Source organism: Sorex araneus, chromosome X (genome assembly GCF_027595985.1).
Source record: "Sorex araneus isolate mSorAra2 chromosome X, mSorAra2.pri, whole genome shotgun sequence".
In the NCBI taxonomy this organism is placed as follows: Eukaryota; Metazoa; Chordata; class Mammalia; order Eulipotyphla; family Soricidae; genus Sorex; species Sorex araneus.
In genome coordinates, this window is record NC_073313.1 from 216948590 (window position 1) to 216971174 (window position 22585).

General features: G+C 39.3%; 1 protein-coding gene across 4 annotated transcripts in view; it reads right to left on the reverse strand.

Annotated features, from left to right (window-relative positions):
- Positions 1–22585, reverse strand: part of NCKAP1 (NCK associated protein 1) — an 88308-nt gene that overhangs the window by 49705 nt on the left and 16018 nt on the right. For 2 of the 4 annotated variants that reach the window (XM_055120146.1, XM_055120144.1), the window contains 4 exons: positions 4094–4180; positions 3854–3910; positions 2298–2440; positions 2125–2215 (listed from right to left, as the gene is read on the reverse strand). In XM_055120146.1, the coding sequence (XP_054976121.1) occupies positions 2125–2215; positions 2298–2440; positions 3854–3910; positions 4094–4180 (378 nt within the window). Of the gene's footprint in view, positions 1–2124; positions 2216–2297; positions 2441–3853; positions 3911–4093; positions 4187–22585 lie in introns of all 4 variants that reach the window. The other 2 variants (XM_055120145.1, XM_055120143.1) reach the window with 1 other exon arrangement.

Sequence of the window (22585 nt, forward strand, 5' to 3'; positions counted from 1 at the left end):
TAGTGGCAGGGCACAGAAGGGACCATATACAGTGCTGGGGATCACACCCTCAATACCCATATGCAAAGTAAGCGCTGTCATACTATCTCTCTAGTCCCCCTTTTTCATTTAAAAAATTGCTACAACTGCCATGCATTTATAATTGTACTACTTCAAAACAGTCTACTGATTATAACTATGCTCCTTTGTTCCAATTTCCTTCCCCTAATTTTTTGGTTAAATTTTATGACAAGCACTGGAGGTGTGGCTCAGTGGTAGTTGCACATGTCTCCCACACACAATGCCCAGGGTTCAATTATCAGTACCACAAGAATTAAGTAGATAAAAAGAAAGAAAGAAAATGGGGTCTGAGGATGAGGAAATGGCTCAAAGGGGTAGAGTACAAGCGCTGCATGGGAGAGGCGGGGGTGTAGTTCCCAAAATTGCATGAACCCCAAGCACCAACAGGAGTAAGGCCCCAAATACCACCAGGTATAGCCCAAAACATAAGGAAAGAATGGAGAGTGGGGTGGAGAACAGCTGACCAGAAAGGTCCTATGGTCAATGGTGGACAGTCTGGCATTTTGGTGGTGGCAGAATTACAATAACATAGTATATTAAAACCATAAACACTAACACTATTATAACTGTGTTACTTAAGTAACAATAAAACACTGAAAATCACTGTCACAAAAAAAAAGAATTGTTAAAAAGAAAAACTCCTGTATGTTGGTTCTGCATTCTTGGGTGAGAGCTTCATTATGGAAACCATGTTACTTTCCTAAGGGTTCAAATGTTTAGGCCAGAGACAGCTCAAAAGGGCATTCTTTGTATGCAGAGAAAGTTCTGACCCCAAGTACTGCACGGTTTCCCAAGCACTGCCAGGAAAATCTCCCAAGCACAGAGTTCAGAGCAGTCACCCCTCGAAAAAAAAAACCTCAAAAAAAGTTCGGTGATCTTCAATAGAAGTAGAAAACCTAGAGTCATTCTTTTTTTTATTTTTGGCTTTTTGGGTCACACCCAAGCGATGCACAGGGGTTAACTCCTGGCTCTGCACTCAGGAATAACTCCTGGCGGTGCTCAGGGGACCATGTGGGATGCTGGGAATTGAACCCGGGTTGGCCCTGTGCAAGGCAAACACCCTACCGGCTGTGCTATCGCTCCAGCCCCTAGAGTCATTCTTTTGTACATGTTTTCTACTCTCTGATAGCAGTCCCTGAAAAATAAGACTTCAGGGTTCATAACTAAGTATAACAGAATTCAGCCATGTCTCATATTTCTCCGGAGAACAATTATGAAATTAGTACATCAATATTACTGACAGTTTTTTTTAATTACAGCTCGATCATCAAGATATTTAATGTTTTAAGTCAAAGAGAGAGTGGAATGGGTAAGACACTTCCCTTAAAAGTGGTTGACGCAGGTTTGTTCTCCAGCACCACTAACAGTTCCCCAAACCTTGATCCCTGAACACATGGCCAGGAGTAAACCCTCAGCACTGCCAGAGGTAGTTCGTCTCAAAACAAAACAAAAATAATATTCAACGTTCTACTGATCTACTTCTTGCTTTTTAAAAACTGTTTGTTATTCATTCTGTGTTCTAAAGATTATACAGAGTAATGTTTTACTCTTCTTGGTGACAAACTTACCTGAGTTTGTTCAGAATACAGAATTTGGGGCTCTTAATGAATGAACCAGAACCTCTATTAGAACCTAGGAATGTGTCTTTTAAGTATATTTCATCCAGTAATTCTGTATAAGCAGGGGGAAAGGGTGCTGTGCACGCCAGGGACGGGCATCCCAGGTATTATTCAGGAAGCCAAGTGGCCAGTCCTGACAGCACCCGGCGAATTGGCCTGACAGTTCAATATTGGTGCCTGAGGAAGAAATGAAGCTCAGACCCTTTGGTGCCAAGGATCACCAGGGCCGCTCCAGCAGAGCTTGAGGGTGCTAATATTAGAGAGTTCAGGGAGAGAACTATCAGATAGATAGTTCAGGACTTGCATTCCACACTGCTCTGATTTGATCCTCTGGTCCAAAAAGTCCCCCAAGTACCACAAGGGATCACTTCGGAGACAGAGAAACAGCCCTAAGCACTGCTAGGAACAGCCCCCATTCCCCAAAACAAACAGAAACAGTTCTTACCTTGCTATGGGGTACAAATTCTTCCATCATCTTTTTTAAAGGGTTTTCATAATCCACAATCATCTGACCAAGGCGTGGATATTCGCGGTCACTTGAAATAGACAATTTAATTTCACCGAGTTGTAAACCACTAAACTGAGAATTTAACAAAGATTTTTACAGTGCAGGACTACCTTGCTCCATGGGTCATTTCATGAGCGTAATTGTATAATCCAATGATTGCCTTCCTTTCTTCAATGCGTGACAGCAGGATCATTAGTGTTGTATAGGTTATGATCAAATCTAAGTAGTTCTTTGTTAAATCAAAGTTTACAGTCTAGAAAACAAACCAAGTTTAAATCAAGCTTAAATCTTTTTGATTTCACAAACTTTTTGTAAGGGGGGATTTTTGGCTCACACCTAGCAATGCTCAGGTTTACTCAAGAATTACTACTGGTAGTGCTCAGTTGTATGGGATCTGGGGATTGAACCCAGGTAGGCCAAGTGCAAGGCAAATGCCCAAACTGCTGTACTATCACTCCAGCTTCAAATTTTAAAAGTCATAAATTATAATGGCAGCTAGTGAAAGCTAGTAATTTTTCATTAACTATATCCCAATAACTAAAATTCTACCTAACTTCCTTCACCAAAAACATGTCCGCAATTTGGAAATTCTATGTTACAACTTTGTGCTTGTGACCCAATTTGATGGATAAGAGTTCAGGATTGCCCTATATTCAATCTGTACAATGTTTAAAAGTGCAATCAAAACCAGTATAATAGAAACACCAAAGCCGATCTCACTAAATAAGAAAATGGGGTATTACCAAAAAAAATTTTAAAATTCTGCCATTAAGCCCACATAGACATTTTTCATTTTTTTCCCCTTTTTTTCCTTTTTGGGCCACACCCGGCTATGCACAGGGGTTACTCCTGGCTCTGCACTCAGGAATTATTCCTGGCAGTGCTCTGGGGACCACATGGGATGCTGGGAATCAAACCCAGGTCGACCGCATGCAAGGCTAACGCCCTACCCACTGTGTTATGGCTCCAGCCCAAAATTTTTCATCTAGGCTATCTATAACTGTCATTCTAAGAATAATCTTGTCAGGCATATCTTTTATAAAGAAAAATAGTGTCAGGACTGGAGTTATAGTACAGTGGCTATGGTGTTTGCCTTGCATGCAGCAAACTCGGATTTGATCCTCGGCATTCCATAGGGTCCCCCAAGCACTGCCAGCAAGAATTTCTAAGTGTAGAGCCAGGAATAACCCCTGTGCACTTCCAGGTGTAACACCACCATCCCCCAAAAAAAGCAAAAAGAAAAAAGAAAAAAGAAAAAGAAAAATAGTATCTGATTAACTGGACATACTAAAAAAACAAAAACAATCACTTCCTATTATGTAATATGTCACTGTCACTGTCATCTCATTGCTCATTGATTTGCTCGAGCGGCACCAGTAACATCTCCACTGTGAGACTTGTTACTGTTTTTGGCATATCGAATACAACACGGGTAGCTTGTCAGGCTATGCTCAAATAAAAGTTTATAATTAATGAAATAATTAGAAAGTAGAAATAATGAATAAGCAATACAGTGTAACTCTTTACATTAAAAAGCTATAAAGCAAGCTAAATTTACACTTCTAAAATGTTATAGACTAGTCACATAAACTAGAGGAAAGTATTTGGTGAAATCAGTGTTACAGGAAATAGGAGAACTAAATTTTTCTCAGAAAATTATACTTACAATATCAAAGAAGACTTGGCAGACATCAATAGTATTCAGCAATTCACAAACATGATCCTAAAATAAAAGCTTATTTTAATCGTTTACATAAAACTCAGAAAAGATAAAAATTTATATATTTCAAATCTGAGGTTTAGAAGAATTCTAAATTTACTATCTACAGGTGATAAGGAATTTATACAATTAATAAACAGCAAATCTTTATCTACAATCCTAAAATTTATATATTAGAATACATACCTTGAATTCCATAACATCTACAAAGGTGAAGTAATATAATGCCAAATTTTTCAGAATCTCTGATTTTTCTTTCTGTAGTTGAGCTAGCTGTTGCTGTAAAAACAAAATTAAAATGCATTGCTCATAGAAAACGAAAATATTTCAGTGAAAACTCTTCTTTTATGTTTGCTATATGGAAGCACAAGCTTTTAAAACAGAATTTCTAAATGACTAATAGGCTCTTTAAAAAAATAAAATACTTGAGACAGCAAGGGCTAATAGTGATCAGCAACTGACAGAGTGAGGCTACAAAACAAATCAAAGCGGATTAGTACCAAACTACACTACTAAGAAAAACAAGCTGTTAGGAAAAATAATTATCAAATAAATTCTTCAAAAATTAAAAACTTATGAGCATGATCACACTACTAGAAGGGAAAAAGAAAGTGAAAACATTACAACTTACACTACAAAAAAACAATATGCTTTGTAAATTTGGAACTTACCAAAAAGAACATCCAGGGAAAGCCACGTTACGCATGCAAAATAAAATGTAGATACAAACATAAAATACGGTCACGGTTCCCTGACTAGATCCACAAAACACAATAATACATTAAACAAAAGTAAAAATTACAACAACAAAGAAAAGAAACGACAAAGAAGCAAAACTAGAGTTAATGACACTGGTAAACGTATGAAAGAGGGAAATGTGACTACAGAAAGACAAATACTATTTCAATCAACTGTTATTAAATATGTAAAAATCCTAAGCTCTTTTTCTATTTTTGGAAACAGAAAGGATTACAGGAAAGTAGAAGACAATGGAAGAGAAAGTCCCCAGCAGGGGAGGAACTTTAGTACAGGACTAAGTTGCTAAGTTTTCTTTAAATGCCCAAGAAGCATCTACTCAGAACCCGAGAAAACTAGGTATTATAGGAAAGAAAACATGAACTAGCACTCGTGATCAAAACCATCCCAACTTAAGCCAAGGATATAACTGAGTGATGAGTGCAAGCTATGAACATATGAGGCACCACAAAAAAAAGAAAAAAGGCTGAAATTATTATACAGCTCTTACCATAATAAAGAAATACTGGATAAAGGAGTTTCTATAGATACTATAGAAACATGGTATGAAGCCAGAAAATCTACAGCAATGAGTAACATGGAGAGGTTGTGTGTGTGTGTGTGTGTGTGTGTGTGTGTGTGTGTGTTTTGTGTGCGTGTGTGTATCTGTCTGTCTGTGTTTTAAACCTATGAGAAGACCTATAAAGAGTCCAGTAGATTCTACCATTACAGGATAAACTACTCTAAATACATTCCTGGGGGACAACAATAGCTCAAAGAGGTCACAAGCAGGTCTTGCCCCAGGTACCACGCCCTGAACAGTAGCTATGACCATGATTCTGCCAAAGCATGGGCCCAAGTATCACTAGGAGTTGCTCCTGGACACATCCCCCCTTTTTTGTCTCCCCGGCCACAACATCACTAGGGACACCTAAGTAAACAAGTCTTTTAAAATATCAAATTAAAATAATACATTTTTAGGGGTTAGAGACATGGTACAGGGGTTAAGGCACTTGAATACAGCTGACCCCAGTTTGAATCCCAAGCACCACATAATTCCTCCGAACACTGCCAGGGGTCACTCTTGAGAACAGAACCAGAGGAATAGCTATGAGCATCCTCAGGAATGGCTACCCCCACTTCACCCAACATAATTATAATCGCTAATGACATTTGGGGGAGGCACACCTGGCTATGCTCAGAGTTTATCCCAACTCTCTAGTCAAGGATCACTTTTGGTAGGGTTTAGGGGACCACAGGGAGTGCTAGGGATCACACCTGGGGTCAGCATGTGCAAGGCAAGTGCCTTCACTGTACTACCAATCTCTACAGCCCGAATCTTCCAAAGACATTTAAAGAACAAAATGACTAGAGAACAAGTGGAAATCAATTGCCCCTAGATCGCAGACAAATATCACATATTTACAGTGATATCTAACTGTATACTTTTTATCTCTATTTTTTTTATCTCTGAGATAAAAAATATAGAGGTCATATTTTTAGATAGATCCCAAATATCACATACTTACAGTGATATCTAACTGTATATTTTTATCTCTATATTTTTTATCTCTATGAGATCAGTCGGCCATATTTTGAACAAAATATTCATTTGAAAACAATTCTAAATTACAGAAAACAGAAAGGTGGTTGTGGTTGCCTATAGGAAGGAGGACTGTAGGATGGGAATAATGGAAGGAGGCAATCAAGCAGTAAAACTTCCAGTTACAAACCATGTGTAATGAGAGTGTACATACAGCACAATAATGTCATAGGCAATAATGCTGCACACCATACTTTTTATTATGATTTTGGTAACATGTTTACAGTACTGTCAATGTTTTTTTGGGTTTTGGTGGGTTTTTTTGCTTTTTGGGTCATACCCGGCCATGCACAGGGGTTACACTGGCTCTGCACTCAGGAAAAACTCCTGACAGTGCTCAGGGGACCATATGGAATGCTGGGAATCAAACCCAGGTCAGCCTCAAGCAAGGCAAACGCCTTATCTACCCACTGTACCATCACTCCAGCCCCAATACCAATACTGTCAACGTTTGCTGTTGATATATGATGCATGAAGTCATTGCATCCTCCATCACTCTCTGTATCATCTTTAGCCCAATCTTTACTCCCCCTGTTTGTTACCAGTTTCCTAATCCAAGGAGAAGGGTTGGAGGGCCAGAAGTAATAGTTCAGTAGATAGGGCACTTGTCTTGCATGTGGCTAACCTGCATTGGATACCAAACACCATAGATAGTCTCCCAAAGACCACCAAGAGTTGTCCCTGAGCATAGAATCAGGAATCAGCCCTGAGCACTACTGGGTGTGGCCCAAAGAGGGAAGAGCAGGGGGGAGAGGAGAAAGGAGGGGAGAGAAACAACAAGGACAGGGGTTTGTCAGTTTTGATATGTATACTCCCTTGTTTTATCTATAGTCTACAGATGAATAAGACTATTTGTCTTCTCTCTGATTTACTTTGCTTAATATAGTAACCTTCCAGTTCCATTCAAGTTGCAGTGAGCTGCATGATTCTATTTTTCTTGGAGCTAAGAAGTGTACCACTATGGTCTACTGTGTATATCATCTTTATTTGTTCATTTTTATTTGTTCATCTGTCATTGGCCATTTGGATTATTCCCATATCCTGGCTGTTGTAGTAAGTACTGGAATGAACACAGGTATTAATGTATCTTTTCATACTAATACTTGGTTTAAAATGAAATCCATATGACAGCTACTCCACTTCGTGGCATGGAATATCTTAAAGTTGCAAAGTGTAGATCTTAAAAGTCTTTACAAGAAAACTCAATATTAAAAAAAAGAAAAAACTAAATGTGCAACTTTCAACTGTGACAGACAGTAATTGTCTTACTGCAGTTATTTCACATGATGTATACTAAATTACTTTTGAGTAACAAAAACTGTTATGTCGGGGCTGGAGAGATAACACAGCGGGTAGGGCGTTTGCCTTGCACGCGGCCGACCCGGGTTCAAATCCCAGCATCCCATATGGTCCCCTGAGCACGGCCAGGGGTAATTCCTGAGTGCAGAGCCAGGAGTAACCCCTGTGCATCGCCGGGTGTGACCCAAAATGCCAAAAAAAACCAAACAAACAAAAAAACTGTTATGTCAACTACATTTCAACAAAGTTGTTCATAATGCATACTTTTTACTATTACTGCTCACAACAGATTATTCAAAATTGATTCTACTTCCTCAGGTCATACAAACCATCTTTTCAACAATACTTCATGATTGATTCTTGGTCGTTTTATTCTTGCTTTTCAGTTTTGAAATTAATAGGTAAAAGCAGAGTAAAACATGAGGATAAAAAAAAACACAAGTATAATTCACTTGCTACTGAGCTTATTATTAAAAGGATGACTCCTTCAATTTTAGTGTCCTACTCGAGAAATGAAATGACAGCCACCATCATATGGATTTTCAATTATGTTTTCTACATAGTACTGCACACCCACAAAACTTAAAAGCTTCAACTTTGAGTGGTAAGGAAATGGGTCACTGCCTAAGGCAACCACCTTGCAAATGAGGCCATGAGTCCGATCCCTGGTGCCACCAACGCAATCCTTGTAGTTCTGTTCTGTACCTGGTGCCTCTGTTTTCTGTGATCCCTGGCAACCCACATAATTGCAAACTCACCACAATCTGGTTTGTGGACAACTCAGCTAAGGGGTGCAATCCCCAATGAGCACTGCAATGAAAAGGTTTGATCACTGTCATTAGGAGTACAACCCCTAGTGAGCACAAGTGTAAGCCCCACAATAGTCCCCAGGGAGCACACAGAATGTCCATCAGAACCATAACTTAAAAGTGCACAACTCCCGTCAGCAAAGCACAACTAAATGCAGAAGCACTACAACCATGAGTGTATGGGATCTCCTTCCCAGGTTAACAAAACAACAGAGGGAAGAGAAACATAAACTGAAACCTAAAAATTTCCCCAAATGATACAACTACTTAATGGTGGACCAGAATTGAAAAATCTAAACTTCTTAGTCAAATAAAGGACTCTTTCAACTACTCTACGCAACCAGCAGATCTCACATTTTAGCAATAAAAGCTTATAGTTTAAATTTTCCACTCAATTTTATTTCCCTCCAAAGCTTAGGTCTTAAGTTGAGTGTAAAATTTTATCAACCAATGGATAAGTGAATTCAAAGTAATTAGTCAATTTTGCCACGTTCAATACAATTTAGCCCTAATTTACCTTTTCAGTCTGAATTTCCCCTATACACATTCATGTATTATACACAGAAGTCAAACTATTCACTATTTTCTATACACATCTCATGTTTTCTTTACTGAAAACAGTATTCTCTACAGTATTCTCTACTGAGATATCTAAATTCCATCACTCCTAACCTGCCCCACTAAAATGTTAGCCATTTTCAAGAAACCATCCCTAACCTAACAGCTTCCCTTAATGCAAATAATTTTGTGAAGAATCCACCCCAGTACTGCTCAGGGGCCCAGTGCTCCTCACTGGCTATACTGAGCTTGGAGGTGTGGGGGCCACAAGGGCTAGTAGACCAGGTAGTGTGTGTGTGTGTGGTGGGGGCGGAGAACTGTGCTGTGCTGGGAATCAAAGTGAGGGGCCTGCACTTACCTGGCAGCAGAGGGCCTTTACCTCTCTGAGTTACTCCCCTGGCTCCAACTGCACTACTTTCTGCCTTGACTAAAGGCGTTCTCCAATACTACAAGCCAGAGTACCAAACGATGTTTTTAAGCTCCACGGATTATATCAGACATCCTTACACATAAAGAAATATATAACACAAATAGCTATTAGGTGAATGATTAAATTTTTATAAATTTTAGAAAATCTTTACATATCAGTGTCAGAAGACATGCACTGGTAGATGATGCCAGAAAGCCCACCTTGGTACAACGGTGACTAAATGACTTAACCTCTCAAAGTCTAATATTCTCCTCATCAAATAGGTGTAGGCATGAACAGACGGTAATGAAACACAAGGGCATTCAAAAGTGCCCAACATCCAGAAGCTTCTTATAAAGTAAGTGAACAACACAGGGATTCACATATAACTTCCTCAAAATCAGGTTTAGTATGGGACGGTGGTAGATTTATCCCAAGCAGTGCTCAGAGAGTCCAAGGAGCCACTCCTGGAATACTCAGCCAACCAGACCAACTGGATCAACGCTGGGGCTTTAGGATGTTGTCATCTGGGCCCTACAGCACTGGGGGCAACAAGAGCCCCACACCTGGCAGTGCCTGAGGGCCTCCTGGACTACACCTGAAGATACTCAGGATGGAACCAAGATGCAATGCAAGCTTTGCTATATCCCTTATGCTACACATGCTCAATCCCCCACAGGCCCAATAAAACTGTTTAAAAAAGTATCAAGGACTCAGAGAAAAAGCACATTTCTTATACACACAAATCCTGTGTCTGACTGCTGGCATCATCACCAAAACCAAAAAGTTGTTGTCGGGGTTCACTCTTGGAAGTGCTGAGGGGAAAGGGGGATATGGGGCTCAGGGTAGTTTCCGAAACCACCAAGTGATACCTCAGATAAAACTTAAGGCTTCTACATGCAAAGTATGCACTCCACCCTTTGAACTATTTTCCCAACCCTCACAGTTTATATCTTTATCTACGTTTTCCAGATTGAAAGCAGAAGGGTAAGATGAGAGAAGGGTAAGATGTCAACCCAAGACTATCAGATTTCAAAGCTAAAACACCTTTTCAGTAGACTTCAACATTCAAGGTACCAAAGGTAGTATAAGGATAAGGTGTTTCAGAAAATAATTCAATTGCAGCCTCATGGTCTCACAGATTGAAGTGTCTTAATTCAATCTCTTTATTTTATATACTTAGTGATCTTTCTCAAGTTTACACTGCTAATCATCTAATTCTGAAAGACAAAGTACAGAAAAGCATGTGCCCCAGACCTTTGGGATAATGCTCCAGAACTCAGAAATTATCCTCTTAATGTGAAGCATTACAGCTTTGATTTTTCACTTTTAGGAGCACTGCAGGGAAGATCACCAGTAAAGAAACCGGAACTCTAACCACATGGCAGGAGAGACTCAGTACCCTGCTATCACATCTGGGCATGGGCCCTCTCTAACCTACCACCTGGAATACAGCTACAACCTGAGACTGCCCAGCAGAGGAACTGGCCATCCAACCCACAGAGTAAAAGAAATAAGTTCTTTTTTAATCACATTATGCTTGGAAGTATTCTGCTAAGCATTATTGATAACAAAGATTAACATAAACTATGTAATATAAATTAAAACAATCTCTATCTTAGTACTTTAGGATGTTAAGTTGCATCAGGAAAAATGTGGGAAGTTTAAGATTACTAGATCACATAAATGGTCAAATTAACATAAGCTGATAAAATAAAATTTATCACTAGTATTAGAAAATCAGTTAATTGTATATAGTAGCACATATAGTCTGGTTGGACAGGTATAACACAATACACAACATGAAAGAAAAGACATGGGGGGATTATGCGAAATGTGTTACAGAGTTAAGAAGTACTCCCCCAAAAGCTATCACTCTATACTGATAATATGACTCATTAGATATGGTGGCATCAATATCTAATCAATATCTAATATCTAATCAATTTCTATTTTAAAAGTATAAATGAAGTTAATATTAAATTTTTTAATACTTAACATAGTAAAACTTAAAAATGAAGCTTTACATTAAATTTTAATTACTTTGAGGGCCAGAGCAATAGTACCATAGGTAAGGTGCTTATCTTGCATGTGACCAACCCAAGTTCAATCCCTGGCACCCCATATGGTCTCCCGAGTCCAACAGGAGAGACCCTAAGCACAAAATCAAGAGTAAGCCCTGAACACTATAGGGTGTGGTCCAAAAACGAAATAAGCAAACAAGCAAAACTTGAATTCTAGCATGTGCTAACCCTGCTTTCAAAAAGTCATTTAGGTTTCTACTTAACATGGGTACAGCAAAATCAAGCAGTTTTCTAGCTAAAATTATAGTGACTATACTGAACTCCTTAAGTCAAGATGGCCTCAAGTGCTACTTATGTGTGCTAAGTAATCTGCCAACATTAAGCAACACTGTTGAACTTGAGTTTTTAATTTTCTTCCTACCAATTATCATTGGATGCTAATAAGTACCCTTTTAGAGTGTGTTAGAAAATATAGCTGTTACAATTCTATGTAAAATCAGAAGACTGGTTATAGTGAGAAACAAAAAGCACTCTGAAAAAGCATCATTTATTCTAATCCATTTCTGACAACTCAAAATTGTGTGTATGAGTGTGTGTTTGTGTTTGTGTGTGTGTGTGTGTGGGTGGGTGGGTGTGTGGGTGGGTGTGTGGAGGTGTGGATGTTTCAACTTTATTGAGGTAAGTCTATGTGCCATAAAACTCATCATAAGTCAAATAATTAATCTTAATAAACATATAGTCATGTCACCATCTAAACCAACATTTTGTAATATTTTGTTATCTTGTGAATAGAAGAACAAAACAAGCAAAGAAAGTTCTCATAGTTAAGCCCTCTTTCCTTCAAGCCCTAAATCACTAGGTCTGCTTTCAATCTCAATAAATTTGCTCTTTCTAAACATGAACTATAAATTGTATCACACACACGGATCTTTCTGCATCTACTTAATTCATTTGCCTGAAATTTATCCACCATGTAACATCAACCAAAAGCTCATTCTTCTACTTGACTGTATGCAAGGCAAAAGCACTACCTGCTGTATTCTCTTTCAAACCCCTGTGTTTTTATTTTCCTTGAAAATATTTCTAGGAGGGAGTATGGTGCTGCCAACAAGTCAACCTGAACCTGTGGGGTGACTGCATCAGCAGCCTAATGGTTACTTCAGGCTTCCTGATAGCCAAAAATTGCCACTGTGCCTTTGACTGGATCCCCACAACTTGGAACCAAGTTTATCAAGAAAGTAAACGGCCAAAAGTTAGGTACGTGGGAACTATGCCCACAAACCACCTCCGGCTCAGCTATACAAGCTCATTTACTGGCCTTATTTCAGAGACCCACAGATAAATCTCAAGAGATCAAAAGTCACAGTTAATTTCAGACCCACACATGGCTGAACAGGCTGAGATAAATCAGAGGGGGACAAGTTTACCTGTGCCTGCCCAAGCAGAGCCCCTGGCAGCCACTTGCTTCCACAATCCAAAATCACCGCCATACCCCCAGCCTGACTCCACCATCTCAGGACAGACCTCACCAAGATATAACCTGCTGAAAATTCAGGTATGCAGGTTTTGTGACTGAAATCTTCAGGCTTTCACGGAGTCGGAGAGAGGGGTCTACCTCCCCCCACTTCCCAATACACATGGGAAGCACTGGCAGTCACCTCCACAAACCAACTCCAGCACCACCCTGTAAACTCTGTTACTGGCCTTGCTTCAGAGACCCATAAATAAATTTTGAAAGACATCAAGAGCCAGAGACACAGCATCGAGTCCCGGAAGACACCACCGAGCCAGAGATTTATCTGGGCCCCATACTGAGCCAATTTAACCGGGGCACCCCTGATGGAGCGGGTGCAGTCTCCCCACCTACTCCAGATGGAATCCCAGTGACCAAGAGCTTCCACATTCAAGGCCCAGGTATGTGGGTTCCAAGACTAGATCTCCATGCCACAAGGCAGCAGAGGCGCCAGGCTGTTCCTGCCCCCTCAGCAGCCTGGCTGTCACACCCACAATGTGCCTCCAGGCGCCATCTTAGCGCACCAACAGCCCTGGTCCAGAGATGCCCAACTGAATCCCAAAATGGATTAGTTCCCTACAGAAATGTCTCTGAAACCCAACCATTTACAATCTAGGATTCCAGAAGTACGTGGCTGTGGCACCCATGATATTCAAAATGAGCAATGACAATAAATGATCTAGTATCTGCCCCTGGCAGGCAGGCTTGAATGGTGGTGGGAAAATACAAGCAAAACATAATGCCCCAAAGTAGAGAGAGAATATTGGGGAAACTGCCTGCCAGGGAGGCAGGGTGAGAACTGGGATAATGGGGTGGGGGGAATGTAATGGGGACACTGGTGGTGGAAAGTGCACTGGTAGAGGGACGGGTGTTCAACCATTATACGGCTAAATCTCGAACATCAAAGCTTTGTAACTGTATCTCACGGTGACTCAATTTAAAAAAAAAAAAGTTAAAAAAAAGAAAGAAAACATTTCTAGGAGTGAAACTGCTTCACTCTCAGTTCTCAGATGTGACTGATTCAGAGGAATCTGATATAAAAAGGAACCTCTAGATAAGTGTAGAGTTACAATTATAACATATTATTTATTTAGTCAACAAGCACCCAACAAGTAATATTGTTAATCATTATAGAAGGAGTAATGGGCAACTAAGAATAAAGCGCTAACGTTGCCCTTAATGAGAATATGGCCAAACAAGCAATGTAACAGAAATACACACTTAATGTGAAAAAGGCCACATAAGAAATGTTAGCGTTTCTAAAAGTGGTGGATAAAATGAGCAAATGGGAGACTGAAAGAGGACCTAGAACCGAAAGGGCACCTAGGGTTGGAGTAAGTTGCTTCTTTACACAGCTAACAACTATATCCAAGGCCCCACAAATTAGGAGTTATATCCCTAGCTCCTGCCCAAGATTACTTTTGTTGTGTGATTATACACTGCCAGCGGTGTTCTTCAGTTGGCTGGCCTGTAGACACAGAGGTCACGCTTATGCTGGCTGGGCTTCATTTGGACTTTTTGAACATCACAAGTCTCAGGAGATTCAGAGAACAACATGCAGCGACATCAATGAAAGAATAAATTCCTACACGTTACCTCTAACACTATCCTTAACACTCTAGAGTCTCAGAGAAATATTTGCTTGTACCATAACCTTCATCATCATTACCTTTTTACTGTAATTCTCATGTCCCATTTTACTTAATGTCAAAATTAGACAGCCAATAATCACATATTCCTCTGTAATCATCTCATAAAAACCACCAAGAGAAAGCAAAAACCTACATAAACTTAACTTCAACCTTAACTTACAGTCACCAACTGTTAGCAAGGAGTAACATATTCTATTTCACAGTCAGTGCATTTATTCTCCCCCTCTCCTCCCTGACTAGTCTAGTCCTTTAAAAACTAATGGTAAATCCTCTTCAACCTAATTCTCTGATCAATGGTAGACTAAATTCTAAACTCACACATACAACTGCTTACTCAACAGCTCCAACTCAGATTCCTAGTAGATCTCTCAAACTTTAATATTAAGCTATTGAATGGTACCCCAGTAACCCCACACAAGCCTAAATCTCCTCACCCCAATAAAATCTCGACTTTAAAACCAAAATTTCTCATTGTCTAATTCACCCCATATCCAATACAGAATCAAGTACTGTTGGCTCCATTTCAATAGATAAAAAAAAAAAAAAAAACCTGTACATTTGGGGGTCAGAGAGATAATCCAAGAGGCAAGGCGCTTGGCTTGCACATAACAGATCCTAGTTCAAATCTCTAGCACCACATATGGTCTCCTGAGCACTGCCAGGAGTCACTCCTCAACACAGAGACATGAACAGCTCCTGAGCAAGGCTGGATACAGCCTACTAAAGCCTCCTTCCCAAGGAAGAAAAATAAAAAGAGTTATTTCATGATTCTTCAAATTAGTAAGATTCTAAACAATCGTCATCTCTCCCACACTAGGCTGGTGCTGTATTATTCTCAAAGACTGCAGGTTTCCCAACTAGTTTCACTGTCCTTACCTTTGCTCTCCTGGTAGCTATTCTTAAACCAGCAGCCAAAGTGACCACAGGTATATCATTTCACTCCTCCACTCTTCCCCTTAAGTGACATCTCAACTCATGAAGAGTAATTAGCCAAAGTCCTTATTATGGTCTTATTTCATCTCTATTACTTCCCCCATGCCACACCCAAATAATTTCCTTCCACTCAGATGGCCTGCAACATGCCAACCATGCAGCCACTGGACGTCAGCTGACCCCTCATCTCACAATGTTCCTCCCCTGGATCCTCTTACTTCTGCCCATCTTCACATCTCTGCCCTAATGCTTCCTCCTCAGGAAGACCTCTCCTGATCACCTTTCAGTAAGGTACCTCTTCCCAAGGTGTTCATTTAGCCTGCTTTCTTCTTCTCAGAATTCACCTTTACCTGAAGCTATGCTTATATTTAGTAACAGCTAGAAACTGGTTTCTAGATAGATATGCTGTCCTTTAAGAACAAAGAACTGACTAAGAAAGGATCCCCTTCTCCCAAAAACTCTTCTTTACATAACCATCTTCAACAGAGGCCAATTAGCTCTACGGAATATATTTTATAATCAATTCTAATTCTTGCTAATTATCTCATACAACCCCCCCCATTTTTGTCTTAAGAAAAAAAAAAAAAACAGAAAGGCCAGGGAATAGGTTCAAATGGTAGAACAAGTGGCCTGCATATGTGAGGCCTTGAGCCTCAGCACCAAATACCCTCCACTAGTACAGCTAAGCGTGGTCCTAAAAGCCCCCAACCCCAACCACCACTGGGGTGGTCCCCACTAATAATCTGTATTGCAAACCATAATGACCAAAAGGAAAGAGCAAATGAGAGAGAAAGAAGAAAAGTGCCTACCATTGAGGCAGGCTGGGGTGGGGAGTTGGGGTGCGTGGGAGGGAAACTGGAGACAAAAGGTGGGAAATATTCACTGGCAAAGGGACAGATATTGGAACACTGTATGACTGAAACCCAATTATGAACAACTTTGTAGCCCATGGTAATTCAATAAAAAGTATAAATTAAGAATTAAAAATAAATGATCCTACTAGAATAAGTTATACTTGTGCTTAAGGACCCCAATTTAAAAATCAAGATTCCAACTTAATGCTATCAGTTTATTTTAACTTGATGGGTTCCTACATGGTGAACATGACATGTACCATGAAAAACAGTAATATAGATCATGCTAAAGATACTCAAAGGGCACCAAGTGAAAAATGACAAAAGGCTCCTTCAGAGAAATGGCCAAGAAAACAAGAATTACAGCTCAACAGGTAATTAGGTATTGGTACATCCTTTGCTATTATGAAGAGAATCATAATCATCATAACAACCAAAGGGACTGACCAACAACTTTTGAAAGATAACTAAAAAATAATGGACCACTACTCAGCTATATGGAAAGATAAAATCATACAACTGCCACTATGTGGAATGACCTAGTGTGTTTTCTAATAAGTCAGAAAGAAGGACAGATACAAAGGCACTCTCTGAATCTGTAGGGCAGAAAGAAACATAGGAAGGGGACAAGCAGCTGAAAGCAAAAGCACCGGAAAACCGATCTACAGGACTGGGCTAAGCTACCATGGCATGGAGGGTGGTGTGGTAGGGAGGAACCCAGAGATAAAGTGGAAGGAAGTGGACACTCTGGTAGAGGGTGTGGAATTGGAATGCTGTATACATGAAATGCTATCAAGAAGAACCAAAGGAAATTTTAAAACAACAATCGCTAGAGGAAATTTGAAGAAAATTATAAAGACTACAGATGCTCGAAACACATCTCCTTGGGGGTTATAAGCATCCGTGGGCTGAAGAGGCTATAGTTTCACTGGATAATACATAGTATGTAAGATCCAAAATATACTGTGATATTAAAACAGACATGTTTGGGGCAAGAGTGACTCTTAAAGAATGCGATAATGTGGCCCACCCTAGTTCAATTTTGGCATCATGTCGCCATAGTACCACCATCAAGAGTGAATCAATCAGCACAGTGCTAGAACTAATAGTACAGAGGACAAAGTTTGTACATGGCCAACTCTGGTTATAAACTCTGGCACCAAATATGGCCCCTGAATACTGCCAGGGGTGACTGCTGAGCACATATGAGGAGTAAGCCCTGAGCACCAAGTGTGTGATCTAAAAATAAAACAAAACCACCACCAAAAAAAGAAGAAAAATTCACACTGATAATGATAAAGAGATATGCCAGAATGAAAACTATGCAAAGTAACCTGAGGGAAACTGAAGAAAATGATTAGAAAAGGGAGAATAGTCTATAGAACTAAAAGTTATAGCTGAAGCTTATAAAATGTGAGCCACGTTCAATCCCTGGCATCCTATATGGTTCCCAAGCATTGCCAGAAGTGATTTCTGAGTGCAGAACCAGGAGTAGGCCTAAGCATTGTTGGGTGTGGCTCCAAAACAAAAACAAAACAGAAAAAAAGAGAGGATGATGAACAGGTCAAAAAATTTTAACAATACTATTATGCAACTATTGCACAAACTGTTATATCATACTTGTTGCATATAACTATTACTCCTGATACAACAGTCACAGTATACCTATGAGCAATTTAACGTAAAATGGATTTTGGGAGAATTTATTTCATGGGACCAGAATACTGAAAACACTTTAACCTAGTTAAAAGGCTAATAAAGGCTCAGGAATAGAACACATTCCTGTCATATTAAGCACTGGCTTTGATACTTGCACTGAAGGAAAAAAAATACATTTCATTTTGATGCTAAATTATTACTTTTTGTTGGGGGGGGACATACCCAGTAGTGCTTATTCATGGCTTTGTGCTTAGGAATCACTCCTGGCAGCACTGAGAGGACCACATGTGGTACCAGGGATCAAAGGCAGCAAGTGACGTACTTGCTATACCATCTCTCCAAACCTATGCACATATATATGAGTACATATATACATATATGTATACACATGTGTATATACACATAAATGTATGTACATAATATGTGAATGCATGTGTATATATATAATTCTTCATCTAAGTTCAAAATGTAACAATGGAAAAAAGCAGTGCAAACTAAGCACTACGCAAGCATATGAAAAGGAAAGGATGAAAAGAAAAAATTAGTGATTAAACTAATTTTTTGGAGCAAAAAGAAATTAAGATTATTTCTTATAGTTCTGTCAGTAACCTCTAGGAGTACCTAAGCAGAAGTTCCCTCTGAGGAACATGACTACAGTGAAAAAGAATCAGATAAGACAAAACATTTTTCACCATAAATTCATTTGGACTACTTGAATCATTGTCTGATATACATGCTACTTTGGTAACTGAATTGAACTGCCAAATGACCCAGAAATTCCACTTTGGACATCTGTCCCCAGGACACAAAAACACTTATTCAAAAGGAAATATGCACACCATTATTCATTTCAGCACTTATTACTATGGCTAAGATATGGAATCAACCTAGATGTCTAATGATAAGTAGATCATGAGGATGTGTTATATATATACAATGGAATAATACGCAGCTGTGAGGAATCATGAAATTATGCAATTGCCTGCAACATTGGAACTGGAAGATACTATGTTAAAGAAAGCCAGAATAAGGCCAAACATAGGATGATGAAATAGGTAATATGTATAGATCAAGTGGATGAGGGAATGCAATGTTTTTAAGTGTGATGCCTAGATCACCCTTGGTGGTCTCAAAGTACAGGGAAGAGACGGGCAAAGAAGAGATCTGGATAATAAAAAATGAATCCAAGAAATCTAATATTGTAATAATTGAACCCCTGTTAGGTATCAGTCTTGTGGTCAATTTCCTTTGAAATACTGACAGATACTGTGCTCGCAACATCTAATGGAACTTAAAAATGTGTAATCGGAAAACAGACAAGTGTCAACAACTAGGTGGAAGGAGAATGACAAAAAAAATTGGGGGGCTGGAGCGATAGCACAGCGGGTAGGGAGTTTGCCTTGCACTCAGCCAACCCAGGTTCGATTCCCAGCATCTCATATGGTTCCCTGAGCACTGCCAGGAGTTATTCCTGAGTGCAGAGCCAGGAGTAACCCCTGTGAATCGCCAGGTGTGACCCAAAAAGCAAAAAAAAAAAAAAAAAATTGGGGGACTGCAAAAAAGCCTTCTTGTAAGAATCTATCTTAGAAACTTAAGAAATAAACTTTATTTTGAACTGTTTTTTAAAACTGCCTTTTCTAAAACTGGGGCAAAAGGTACTTGTAAGACATAAATCAAAACAAAAGACAGGGCTAACTGATAATTTACCCTGTGCACCGAGACAAAATAAACAAGTTCTGAGGCAATGATCCAAATATCAGGAATAAAATAATATTATTACACCAAACCATTTCTATAGTGCTCGTAGTATCAAGAATCTCCATCCCCTATTAAATTTCTATTGTTATTCTTACTCCTTAAATCTCCACTTACTACTATATTGAATTTAAAAAATTGTAATGAAACAACTCACTTCTCATTTCCCATCCTAAATTATCTAGGAATGTTTCACAAAGATGTCATCAGTCCCAGACTTAAAAATTTCATAAATACCTAGTACATGGTTTTCAATGGGTAAAACAGAGGCAAGAATCTGGTTCTGTAGCAAAACACATACTGTATGTGTGAGTTTCTAGGTTCAATCTCAAGTATACCCAGGAAATAAAAATGTATTTTTACTTAACTTTCACAATAATGTTCATAGCTATAGTTAATAGCTAAAAAAAATTGCAGAAACAGATCAATCATCAGATTAATCAACAGACTGATAACTGATCAATCAACAGATCAATGGATAAACACATGTATTATTTAGCAATAAAGGGAAATGATAGACTGATAAACCTGTACATACTTTGAAAATAAGATGTTAAGGGAAAGAAGCCAATTATAAAAACCACAAGTATATAACCCGATACATATGGAAGTTCCAAAACAGATTTACAGATAGAAAGTGGGCTGCCTAGGGGTGAGAGACTGGCACCAGGGACAGTTAATGATTTCTTTGCCGGGGGGAGGGGAGGAATGATGAAACTTTTTAAAAATAATCATGACACTGGATGCACAGTTCCATGGATATAATAAAAACCACCAAATTATAAGTGAGCGAACTATATGGTACACAAATTATATTCCAATAAAGTTTTCCCCAAAAAGTTTTAAAAAACACTTTGTAGGTGCCAGAAGTACAGTGATGACAAGACATGACTAACATGCATCCAATCTGGGTTCCACTCATGGCACACATATTGCCCCCAGCATCTCCAGAGTGGACTGGGTATCCTCAACACTGTGGCCCTGAGACGCATAGCATCCTCATTGATTTGTTCGAGCGGGCACCAGTAACGTCTCTCGATTGTGAGACTTATTTGTTACTGATTTTGGCACATCCAGTACGCCACGGGTAGCTTGCCAGGCTCTGCCGTGAGGGCTCGATACTCTTGGTAACTTGCCAGGCCCTCCAAGAGGGGCAGAGGAATTGAGCACGGGTCATCCGCGTGAAAGGCAAATGCCCAACCGCTGTGCTATTGCTCCAGGCGGCCATAGCATCCTAAGGACTTTAAATTCCACAGGTAAGTGGCCAAAAATCGCTGGTAGGGGCCACCATCCCCCTACCTTCTGAGCATCTCCCCCCACTCAAAAAAGAAAAAAAATTTTTTTAAGTTTCAGAAGATGAGAAGGGCAGTAAAAGTAGGGCAGTAAAAGTAATCAAAAATAAAAGACATCAGCATTATTATAATTTACCCAGGATATCAACAGCAAAGATTATCTTACTTTACTAACAAAATTCATCAGGTCACACTGAAGTAACGAACTCATATTCAGGAACAATAACTATTCTCAAGTGGAAATACACATGCATGTACACACAGCTGTACATTAAACTTGAAAGATTTGGTGGGCAAGAGAGATAATACAGGGGGTTGCGACATTTATCTATAGCCGACCCTTGTTCAATCTGCAGCGCCACATATAATCTGCCACATATGATCACCACACATAGTGATCCAATTAAAAATGAAAGTTTATATACAAATAATGGCATTCTTAAGTATGTACTTTAAATTACTTATTTGCAATCAGGTACTAATTTTGGTACTTAATATACCAATTATACTTTTTTTTTGGGGGGGTCACACCCAGCGCTGCTCAGGGGTTACTCCTGGCTTTGCACTCAGGAATTACTCCTGGCGTAATATACCAATTATAAAACACAATCATCTAGGAAAAATATAGCTCTATTGACCTGTAGTCATAAAAAAAAATTTTAAGAAGTATTTTTTTTTTTAAATCACGTTGGGCTTTGTTCCACCCTGGAGAAGCTCATATTCTCTTTTAGAAACATATTCCACTCCTTCTCTCTTCAAGTCTAAGTAAATTTTCTTCAATAAAAACTATCTTGCTTCACAAACAGAAAAAGTATCACTTTAGAGGCTACAGAGATAGTACAGTGGTAAGATACTTGCTTGGCTTGGATGCAACTGACCCAGGTCTATCCCTGGCACCATATATGGTTCCCCCAGCAAAGCCAGAAGTTATCTCTGAGCACAAGAGCACAAAGCCAGGAGTAAGCTCTGAACACTGCTGCATGTTGACAAAAAATCATCATCATCATCATCATCATCATCATTCCATTGATTGTAGATTTTCTCGAGAGGTCTCAGTAATGTCTCCATTTGTCCTAGCCCTGAGATTTTAGAAGCTTCTCTTTACTCGTCCTTCCCAATGGTGCTGCATTGGAGACTCTTTCAGGGTCAGGAGAATGAGACCCATCATTGTTACTGGTTTGGGCATATGAATACACCACGGGGAGGTTGCCAAAAATAAATTTTTTTAAACGTAAAAATCACTTTATAAAACATTTTTATAATTCTGATTTGAATCATCTTTTACATTAAAAGGTTTATATACAAGTAGTATCAACAGGGTCCAGAGCATTACTGTAGTGAGTAGGGCAATTGTGCACAAGGTCAACCCAGGTTCAATTCCCTGACACCCTTTATATAAAGTCCTTCAAGCCCTGCCAAGAGTGATCCTTAAGCTTAGAGCCAGGCAGAAGCCCTGATATTGGCCAGGTGTGACCCACAACCACCACCAAAAAGTAGTATTGACTAGCTAAACACAAATCTTCAATGAATGTACATGATTTGAGAAAATAAAAAAACGGTAAAATATTTTTTAAACAGTTTGT